At 38.8% G+C, this 12181-nt stretch overlaps 1 protein-coding gene across 2 annotated transcripts in view; it reads left to right on the top strand.

Moving 5' to 3' along the window:
* The first annotated feature begins 1148 nt into the window (after nt 1–1148).
* LOC139777723 (uncharacterized) overlaps nt 1149–12181 on the top strand; it is a 28430-nt gene continuing 17397 nt past the window's right edge. The window contains exon 1 of one of the 2 annotated variants that reach the window (XM_071715309.1): nt 1149–1597. In XM_071715309.1, the coding sequence (XP_071571410.1) occupies nt 1532–1597 (66 nt within the window). In that variant the 5' untranslated portion in view covers nt 1149–1531. The remainder of the gene's footprint in view (nt 1598–12181) is intronic. The other variant, XM_071715308.1, reaches the window with a different exon arrangement.

The raw sequence follows: 12181 nt of genomic DNA, 5'->3' as shown, positions 1-12181 counted from the left end.
GTCCTAGAATGTCACAATGCGGATTTTTTAAAGGAAGCCGAGTGTTATCTTCGAAACTGATAGGCACACTTGAAAGATCTGTACGTCTCCTTTAATCACGATAGGTCGAACCAGTCTAGGTCGAGACTCTGCACGGGTCGTTCATTATAATTTTTGAGTCTCTCCGAACCGGTTTTAGTAGTTGTTGCCAGTAGTACGCCAACGTTGTTGTATGTTGTTCTATTTGTTTCATTGTTTCTGGCGTGTATACCTTTAAATCACAGATATCCTGATTCCATTACGTCAGATTTGTGTAATTTATATTTAGCCAATCACGTTCGATACCTAAGTATTTATGGAAGACGATCTGAGGAAAAGAGTGAAGGCAATATGTACGAAAATGCCAATAGTAGTCAAACCAAGATTAATTAAAATCCTCTTCTGTTGGTTAATTAAATAATTAATAAAATAAATATTGTTACCATTGTTTTAAAGATCTTTGAAATATAAGAAGCGATTAATATTAACTCGATGAATTATTAAGTAATTAATTTAGTATTGAATCAGCGAAATAATCGGGTTATTATTTTACGAAAATTCTATACAATTTTCAAGGATTATTAAGAGCAATTTAGCAACCAGACATCTGCAGATCGAAAAGATTGAACAAAGATCTTTTTCTCTCTGAATATAATGTACTGAAAAGATTAGCAAACATAAAGTGGCACAAATTTTTTTAATAACTCGATTCGAGTGATTAGAAGAGTTGTTATTAGCATCTTTTTTTTATTGCTTTTACAATATTACTTAATTGCTTTTACGATGTTATAATATTATCTTGACAATTGTCTAAAATTATCTAAAAATGCTGATTTTATTTTTTGCACGTTGTTGCCGGCAATGCTAACTATACTAACTCAAGAGTGCTAAGCCTAACTTGCACCAAGCTCAACAGTGCTAAGCACCTCGCTGATACATCAGAAACCGCGGTTGCCAACCACTTGCTTGCTCCGTACCGTCCTCTCACGACGGTACCAGCAACCATCCAGCAAGCTATGCTGAGCTATGCTGAATCCGGAGACATGAATGCCCGCATCGCGTATACAGCGGGTCGGATGAAGAGGGAATGGCCACTACGGCCACTTCCATCCCCACCAGAAAGCCGAACATCTGAGCGTCCCTCGGAGTAGCTCGGCGAGCGCAGTCATTATTGCGCCAGTCTAACACCCGCCAGCGATCATCCTCGTCGCCGCGGCCGTGCCGACTTTCCCAGGCGATTTCCGAGGCTACATCGCGGTACCAACGCGTCAGCAAGGGCGTGCGTGCGAGAGGAGAACGGCCTCGTGGCAGGTCTCGTGGTCACCTCGCGGGCGCGCTGAACTATCGCGTCACGGTACCTCGGCGGATACGATGAGACTCTTCTCGGAGAACGAGGAAAATGTGACGTGAGAGACTGGCCTTCGGCTTCGGCGGGTCCTTCGACGAGTGCGACACGCTCTGCGACGCAGTCAGTACGCGCGGGCGGGGGTCATCCGGCAAAATAACCGTCGCGATGAGGAGGTTGCTGCCGACGGCGGCGGTGTGCTGCTGGCTCCTGGTGGCGTTCGATGTCGGCCAGGTAAGTACGAGGAAACTGTTATTCCGAGACAAGAATTCTCCGCAGTTTTCAAACACGCCGTTTCGAACGCGCCGGAAACCGCGCGTTTGCATGCGGATGTGTTGTCAAACAATTCCGCGGGAAACCTAGCTGCATTGACTACCTAACTCCGACCAAAAAACAAACTTGTCATGTCTGCTCCAATGCTTCCATATTTTGAAGCACTGACAGACGAAATTATTTTTACAAATATATTTATGTAGAAAAATTTTGTACTTTATTAAAAAATGATTTTAAAACCATATAATGTCTTATTATAGAAGATAAACAATAATATTGCAAGATAAAGAATAATAATAACAATTTAATATATCTTATGCCGTTTTCTTTTCAATTATAAAAAATTGAGACGTAGCTATAGTATTTCTTAGCATCTCGACCGCGTGAAGAGTTCAGTGCTCAGGATATGTATTACGACATGACCGCGAAGTTTGATCTGCCGGAATGATTACTGTCATTCAAACATCCGGATTCCTGAAGCTGAAGTATTTTAAAGTGTTTCCAGTTTCTTTCGTAACTCTCTCTTTTTCTTTCTTTCTTCCTCAATGTTTTTACTAATTTAAAATTTGATTTTTTCTTATAATTTTACTCATGATATGAATATTGTTATATATTTTTATTATTTTATATTTAAATTAAAATTTCTTTTTCTTATTAAAATCGATTTTAATGAAAGTTAACTAAAAACACAAAAAAATGTTTTGTAGAGAATTTGCTATGGTTTGATTATTTAATATTTTATTCATCATGTTCCGTTACTAAAAGAATTGATTGTAGATTATGTAAAACGTTTACGCATGAAAGAAGATGCAATAAACCTTTGTGATAGTTTTTATATAAATGTTTTCTTAAAGAAAAATCTCATTTTTTACTTTCTTGAGTTATTGAATTTTTTATCTCATGACATAATATTAATATAAAATTGAAGAGCGAATATAAATATCAAGTATAAGTAACAAGTGCAGGTTTAATAAGGGAAAGGTAGACAATATTTTTCAGTGCACGTATATTAATCAATTCGACGAAGATAAAGACCACTTGCTTATAATACTTAAACGAAGAGGATTGATGCTATAGTAAAATATCGCGTGATTAAACATATAGAGAGAAATTTTAAAAATCGTTTCATGATTTGATAAGTTCGTACTGTCTCGTTATTTATCTTCCTCTTGTTTGCTCGCTTTGCTAATATGCATAATGTTTAACGTGACATAGAACGAGAAAGAAAATCATAAATACATAAATCATCGAACAAAAAAACGGCATTCTACAACGCTATGTGCCATGCTGACTCAAATTACATGCAACCGCGATATATCAGCAATGAATATGCAAAATCAATTTATATTTTTGCAGATACATATATTATTCATCAAATGTAGATATCCATCACGATAAAAAGAAGCGAAAATTATATTAATATTTAAGATACTTGATATATAAAAAATATATAAGTAAATATATATTATAATAAAAAATTTAATTATAATATAATTACACTAAATATATACACATATATTTCAGTATTTTTTTTCTTACATTTTGAAATATACATTGCATTTATGCTTTATATATTTTTATTATAGAGCTGATAAAGAATTAGGGAAGACGTATCCAAAATAAAATACCTAAGAATAGTTTGTCATTTTACACATTTTTATTGTACTTAACAAATGAAGAAAGGAGAGGAAGAGATAGAGGGAAAGAGAGAGAGAAACACGAATTAAATATCCGTAACTATTTATGGACGTCACATTCTTCGGCGATTTCCATCGCGTGCGATTATATCGCCAACGAATCTCTGTGCTTAATGTATATATTTACGGCTATACCATCTCTAACTTATTACATACAGCATTAGCAAGACTGCTAATTGCTTCCCGCAATCTTTATAAGAATGCGTTATATATGACTTGATCATTACGGAAGTAGCCGAATAATACGTATTATACGCTACAGTTATTGTAACATAAATTCATTTTCCATTATCTATTATTAATTACATCTTTCTGTGTTTCCGTTTTTTTATACTCCGTCGACACTCTCTGATGAAGCGTTTCATTCGTTGAGACTCATACGAGCGAAGGGAACAATTTGCATTAAAATGTATAGATTTTTCTCATCTTTTCGAACGGCCGGAGCTACATGCCGTTTCTTAAGACGGCTGAACAGGCCACGGATGCAAACTAGTTTCTCGATTTCATCGTCGTGCAACAAAAATATCCAGACGAGAAAAATCGCGATAACGTGAAAGTTGCTATTGCTCGAAAGCGACGGAGTCCTTCGCAATTTTACGAGCACGCGAAAATTTGTCTGACACGCAAATCCTTGAGAATATACTTAAGATATTTTTATATCTTGCAAACAAGAACGCATCGTTTTTTATCATCTTATGTGTGTGTGTGTTCTTTGGCTTCAAGCTGTTGAATAATTTAAAACATCCATGAACCAGGGAAAAAACGTAGAAAAGTAAAAATTTAGAAAAATAAAAAATTCACATTTATCTTTTATCTTTTACAATTAATTAATATCTTTTCCCAATTATGTAATTTTAAGATCACTTCCTCGTCTTTGTCAAGTTGAAAATAAATCACTTTGCCATCAATCAAACGCATTGAGAGGTGAACGCTTCGCGTCGTTCGACTCTTTCGCTCGTTCCGAAACGTATCACGGGACGAAAAGTTCCAGACCTCGGAGTCCGCCTATTACGAGGAGGAATGCACTGGATCCGCGTGTGCACGTGTGTAAGCGCGTGTGCGTGCGTACAGGCGTGCACAACACGTGCGAGAGTGACCACCTGCCTCAGCGCGCCGCGCGCCAGTCCCAGCTTTATATATAGTTAATCAAAAAATCTAATTAACGAGTAGCCGCTCCCGCTTCATGGGCGGTATCCGCATTGTTTATCGCGCATCCCACTGATTACCATTTGTTATCACTAACGTTGCGACCTTTGCGCGCGACCATCCCGAGATTCCACTTCGCTAAAAAAAAAAAAAAAAAAAAAATGAAATGAAACAAACGGTACGTTGCACGTTTACTGCGCGTTTATTTCGCCTGCAATTCGCAGCGTGTTTTGAGCGAGGCAACGAATTTAATATTTCCACCGGGCAACGTGCAAATTAGGCTAATAAGCTGGAAGTCGTCTCGAAGCAAACCATGAAACGAACAAATCTGAGAATCTGTTAATTGGCTGATTTTACTTTGGCACATTTATACCTCATGTTCTCCTTAGCAATAATCATAGTTAATTTATATTCCCTTTTAACCTCTCCTTGCATGCCATTTAATATGCAAAGAATAAATTTTTTAAATGTTTTCTCTTATATTTTTTAGGGTTTATTAACATTACGACACAATTTACTAGATAATTTAGTTGACTTTATTTTTTCTCGATGTAAACTTTATGAAAAATAAAAAGAAATTAATATAAATAAGTTGAACGGCAACAATCATCAACGTAAATATCTATTACGTTTATTTTTACAAATGGAAGACAAATAGAGGATTGTCGCCGGTAGAATCGAGAATTTTAATTGCAAAGATTCGAGCCGCATCTTGAGAAACGCGCTCACGAATTAATTGAGAATACGTGTATGTGAGTTTTTGTGCGAACTCTTTTCCCTTTCTAACATGTCCCTGCGAACAGCCGGAGGACATTACGTCGGGCCCTCGATAGTAGGCGGCCTTATTGAGCGCGCGGCCTTACTCCGCATAGTTGCGCTCTTATACGCTACCGTATTAATATTTATGAGGTCCCCTATGGCACTACGGTAAGATAGTGTGTGTCCTATATAAAGCGACGCGAGAAAGTGATAAATTCGGACCATTGCATAACTGGCCACACATATATACGTACGTACACACTTTAGCGTCGTCTTACATAAGTCGCGACTGCGTCATGTATTGGAGAAAACGAAAGAAATATTCTTCACAAGCGTTCAATGGTACATTATGTTAACTCATCATACCCCGTGCTATTGATTGTAAATAGGACTGTGGGTAGAAGGAATTTGTGGCAACTTATACATAATTTTGCGCGTAAAACTAATAAATTAGAAAGATGTTACATCGCATTTATGAACAAAGACAATGTTATACAAATGCCAGTTGCATTCCTTCGTATTTTCACATCAATTCGAAGTAGATTTGAGGTAAAAAATGGTTGGAAAAGGTTTGCAGATATATAATGTACATGTAAAGGCGTTATTTATATATTATTAATATTTACGTTTTATCATAGCCAACTGAAATATATTTTTTTTACATCCATACTTTCATCTATTATACAAGTAAGATTCGCTGTATAAGAACATTGCTCGCTGCCGCTAGCTTACATTGCCGTCGTCAGTTCTAAGCTATAGCGCACCGGAGCATCTGATCTTTGACATTGTAGAATTGCTACGTTGCGGCGGTTATTTTAGCTTCATTCTTGTATCACGTGAGCGAGATGTAACGTGGCTTTTGACGTGCGTGAGCAACGTCGGATGATCTAGTCATAAACGTAGCTCCTCAATGATGACGCATCGGGACGACGCGCAAGGTAAAATCAACCTAGATTATTTAATTCATGCTCGCCTTGCACATGTCTGCGGTTTCGCTATGCACACACTCGCCGTGTCCCCGCGTGCGCATCGATCAAGCATATAGAAAATCTTTCCCTGCGTCCCGCGGCCTTGTAGCGCACGCGAATGCGAGAGTTTTAAATGTGCACCGCGCGTCGGTCCTCAATATTTTACGAGATGATACTAAATCAACGGATAAAACGCGATTATCTTCGAGAAACATCCTCCTTTACCTTTACTCACCGCTCATTCGTAAATTACTGCTACTCCGGTAGCCAATAAATTACAACTATAAATAGTCACGTTTGCTACTTTTCCCGTGAATGGCGAGATCATTTCTCTTTTGGATAATTTTTATTTCCTACGAATGTTTTATGCAATAATATATGAGGGGGGATAATAATTGTCCTCATATATTTTTCGTTGGTAATATTTTATTTAAGAAAAAAATCTTTCGACAATGAAAGGATTAATACGATATCTACTCTAGTGCGTATGTTAACGGTCGCGATGTTACTCCGGGCGGTCTTAGAAATAGTTTTGCAAATGCCGATTGACATGTTCGAACATACGCTGCGTGGCACGGTACTAAAACTACGTTTAGCCAACATTAGCGTATCTCGTCCCGCTTTATTTTATCGCGTCGCGGAATTTACTGTCGGTAGTCCACTCATTAAATCCGCCACGGCGATGTGTAAATATGTCCGCGGCGATGGGAGAGGTACCTTAAGTTACAATCTATTCAACGTGGAACATAATGTCGTAAATCGACACGGACCGTAGCCGCAAAACATAAAATAAAGTGTCTTTATCACAACGGCCGTGCCGTGCTAAACATATGGTAAAATACCGCAAAGCTGCGATCACAAAATAGCAACTTTCCGTACGTTGGATACTCTCGTTTCCATTCGAGTCGAATACGCTTCGCGTATGTTACTGCGTGGACTGCAGCTCGTTCTTACGCTTTGCTTAATGGAAATCTTTACAGCGTCTTTACCAAACTGATTTCTCTGCCGCGTAAAGTATTAACGAGAAGCCGCAGCAGGAATTATTCTCTATTCAACCGGATAAATGTAAATTGCTAATCCGTTTAACCATATATAGAAATATTCTTGCGGACAGATAAAAATTATTATTGAAAGCATCAGTTCTGTGATTATTTATTTATTATTACGAGTGAGATCTACAAATGATGTACAAACAATAAAGCTGTATTAATTTTTTTCATGTCTACAAAACTTATATATCAATATATATAAGGTACAATGAAGAAATAAAAATTCGCTCGATTTCGTTTCATATTGAAACTTGTGGAAGAATTCTGGATGACGAAACTGAATTTATATATATGTATATATATAAAAGACTGCAAAATATATAATATTGGAATGATATCGGAAATCACCCACGCGTACAGAATCGTATTCGATCGGGAGAGCGTGGCATCAGTGTTCGCGACGATCAAAGAACACTACGCCCGCCTCTCTTCCGATCTCCGTCGTGTCCATTTTCGGAGAACGACTACGGACCAGATAGTTCTGCCTACGCCGCGCGCCGTGCGGCCGCGGCCTACGTGCGGCCGCAGGATAATAAGTCTTTTCTTTAAGGTTGCGAAAGTGCAAGCGGGTATGTAATATCCCGGCCGATCGACCGTTGCAGGCACGGTCGCGGTCGTGCCCGGCGCGTCACTCGTCGCGGTATATCGGGAATCGATAGCGAGAGCACCGCGTCGCGAGACAAAACCGTGAAATATCGCCCCCGTCTGATTTCAGTGTTTCCATGTGGCTTGGTCTCCCCAGACCCCAGATGAGATGAGTAAACTTTGCGGTTTATTCTCGTAAACGTGACGATGCCGATCGAATCGGTGCTCATATCGGCATCCATGAAGCCTGCGAGCTTTAATAGTCGAGAAAGTCTTAGAGTTACATCGATCGAAAGCCCACGAGATTTCTAAGTTATAACATTTCTTTTGCATCCAGTGATATTTAACCAGCTTTAAGGAAACATAAATTCGTGACTGCGGAATGTCAAAAATGTTTGATGAGTTTATGATACACGCTTTCCATTTGGTAACAGAATTGTACTTTTTTGTATGCTATGATAAAAAAATTTGTTTAATCAAATAAATTGATTAATGAATGAAATGTTATACACGTATGTAATATAAATTTTTGCAATTTTTATGCGTTATTTATTCAAGAGTTAGTAATTCGAAGCGTGTTTCCGGAAAGAAACGTGTAGTTAAAATGGCGATGAGTGTGTATTTGTGGAGGACCAAACGAGGCATGAGGCAAAAGCTACGGGATCAGGAAATGGCTGCCTATTCTTGCGGCTCATCAAGCATTGCGTTACGTGATTTATGTATGCAGCCATCCAGTGGTGACGCGAATCGTGGACTGTCCCAGCATTAGGCATTACTTCTTATATGCAGAAATCAACCAGCTGACTAATCATTTAATTATATTTCCAAGATCGACCCGCCTGCACAAATTCCACGCTTAACAGTCATTCCGATTCCGCTACGTCGACATTATCGTGCATTCGGAGAAATTCACATTTACGACACTTGCATACGATGTTATTTTTTTATGCAAAGATGAAAATTTTTACTAACTAAAATAAAGTAAAAATATGATGTAATTTTATGTGCGTCATGATGATATAAAAGCAAAGTAGGTAATTTCTGCAAAAAAAAAACATGTGTGAGATAGCACTGAATTAATGTTGAAATTATTATTTCGAAAGCACAAATAACAAGAATAAACATCAATATAAATCGAAATATTTATTTCCAGAGATTTTTATAATTTGATCTAAAATATATTTTATATACATATACATACTTTTTATAAGAGCACAATACGCATCGTAAAAATATCTTTATAACATCATAACACACGTAGTTCCTCTATCATGTAAAAGTACCCAGAGCAATGTTTGATGAAAGTTAATTATGAACATCCTGACGTGGGGGGGGGGGATAAATGCTAGAAATTCCACATGATGGAGATTGATATGGCCGCTTCTTCTCGCGAGATTTCGGAGTCAGCGAGGCGAGAGGCTCCTGGCGAGAGGAAAAAAAAAAGAGGAGTGCAACCGTAAGAATGTTGGTCTCGCTCGGCGAACGCGTGTAGCGTTACTCGATCCGCGTCGGAAAAATCCGGAGTGCTACTGGGAATCACGCATCGCTTCAGCGATGGTTACGAGTTCTGTGGCGTATCAGAGCAAACGGAAACGGCGTTAATGATGACGCCGCCGCCGCCGCCGCCGCGCGTTTCGACCGAGGCGCGTATTACGCGCCGCATAGTACGCCGATCGTAGGATGCGCGTGTATACAATGCGACGCGATTTCACCGCGCTTTCATAGCTTTTTCATCGTATTATCAAGATGTTACCTAAAACCCTCGTCAACGAAAGCGAGAACGCGCGTAGATCGGCGAAATGCAACATGCCACCCGCGCGACGATTAGGGAGAAAAAAGCGTGCAGTACCCGTTTTTATCCCTCTCGATTGCACGGTATATAGATCGTGATAAATGTTGTCGGTTGGCGAACACGCGTGCAATAAATAATAATGCAATTTTGTCATTGCATGACTCGTGGAAACGAGAATTGTACACTCGGTTGGGGTACGAGCGCTACGCGAAAACCTCGAGATACGACGAATGCAAATTCGAATCGGCGATCGAACCTTTCGAAAATCCGCTCGATCTCATAGCAGGGCCTCTTGTTAAGCAGTAACTAATACTGGTTCAGCACCTGGACCGTATATACTTTCCCGCGTTACGTCTATATCATTACAATATAGATGAAGAAAACGATTTGTTTAATGAATACTAATGCCCATAATTTACACGTGAATACATATTTATTACAGATTTAAAACGTGTTAAAGTAAATGGTCGGCGGCGATTATTGCCGACGTGCACTTTGCAACTTTGGACCGCGACCGGCCGGAGTTGGAAGAATTACGGTATTCATGTAGGCGAACGGGATCGCGGCGTTAAAAAGTTGCGTGAATAAAAGATCGATCGCGATTAACTCTCCCACGGGGGAAGTGTGTAATTTCGAGAAGAATAGCACTGAATACCGTGATTATGAATGCATGTAGGGCGCGTGAGGACTATCACACGTGCCGCACAATTTACGCATTTACGCATGACGGTATCGTCCGAGCAAAAACGGGTCTACCACTAGCGTGAACGCGCTATTGAACTATGGTACCACTCGACGCGTCTCCTCTCCTCTTTTACAAGCACAGGTTAAAAGGGAATTGCTTTGAAAAAGGTGTGAACTCGCGCCGAATAATAATAACGTGAGATTTTCTACTCGATATATTTAATTCTGTCCTCTGGAGTTAAATTCTTTCAAAAGGTATTTTTGTAGAAATTACACAAACTCTGAATTTTTATAAAATTTTGGAATAAACCCAGATTTACAATCTCGAATGATTAAAAGAACTAATTATCTCGTGTTCGTACACAGGGATTGTTTCATCTATTTCTCTTTTTGTTATTATATGAAACTTGAAATGTTCTCTCTTTTTGCGAGCTGCTGCGACACTTTGTAATAATATGAGTTGTTGGAATTCTCCCGTAAATGTACATATTGCTTTCTACCGGATCTAATATTGGATCATTCTATTGGGGATTGGGATTGTTTTACATCTTTAGATGTTAATACAATACGTTAAACGGTAACGTGAGTATCTAATATATACTCACTACTTTGGGTAACGTAGACGGATATTCCTATGACATTTAATTGACATAGTATTGACTGGCAAGCACCCGCGAGAGTAACCGAAGCGGAGAATTGGTGGCGGAGAGATCCGGCCCCGAAGAAGACCTTCTCGTCCTTGGTCTGCTGACAATTCATGGCTCGCTACGGGAGGGTTAAACACTTGACATCGTATGATCTATACAGAGCTTATACCCGGTGTATATGCCTATGGCAGTCGGCAAATCAGGTATGTCAGTGGTCAGTGGAGATCGTGATTTATGTCCGCGGTTCGGCCGCGGGCGAGATGTCGAGACGAAATTGTCGAAGCGTTATTCACGCTCCGCGCCGCGCTGCATCGCGCTAGAGATAGCGTTGTCGTAAACGCGCGCGCGCGAGCGTGCGCGAAAGTTAGGGCCGAGTGGCGAGACCGCAAAAGGAGAGCGTCAACCCTTAACGGCGCGCACTGTCCGACTCTTTAACGGTGAGAAAAATGTTTCGAGACACACAGAATGTCAGCGTGACGCACGTATACTCGCGAACGAAAAGATTGATTTCTTTTTTATTAGTTTTCGAGACGCGCCGATATTGTAAAAGTGCGAAGCGTGATACCATTATTACATGGCGCTCTAAGATGTTGCTATACGGAAGATGTTGAAGTTATGTAGGTACATAAGATGTCCTAAGAAATTTAAACAATATTTTCATTATCAACCCTTTCAGTGATTCAAAATAGCGCAAAATGACATACAACTGGCATAAATTTATAATATATTATATATATTATAAATTGTCATATTATATATGCAATTTGCATAAATTGTTTTTATTCACTTTAGTCAATAATAATTTATACTTTTTATTATTATAACAATCTATACTACGCATTACGTAATATTTTATAATAAAATATATCACAAACAAACCTCTTCTTATAAATAAGCATACAGTCATTCCCAAATTCTGAGGTGCATATTTATTTTCTGTGTTAAAGAAGGTATCATTAATTAAAATTTTAAGAATTCTTCGAATTTTAAGTCTGAAGGCTTAAAACATAAAAAATCAAGTTTTTTTTAATAAAAATTGCTATATCTTTGAAATCGGCGAAGAGATATTTATATCTTAAAGAAACTTACTATTTAAAAACCACAGACTACCAGTTTGCTCCAACAATACGTTTGAAAACAATCATTATTTTAGGAGCATTCTTGCACAGTTGTTTCCGCGAAGGATATTGTCCGCCGTCTCACGACAATGTTGCACGT

This window comes from Temnothorax nylanderi, unplaced genomic scaffold (assembly GCF_030848795.1).
Source record: "Temnothorax nylanderi isolate EJ_2023f unplaced genomic scaffold, tnyl_v1.0 TNYL_tig0159_pilon, whole genome shotgun sequence".
Lineage (NCBI taxonomy): Eukaryota > Metazoa > Arthropoda > Insecta > Hymenoptera > Formicidae > Temnothorax > Temnothorax nylanderi.
Note: the sequence above shows the minus strand (reverse complement) of the source record. Positions and strands in the feature narration are given on the sequence as shown.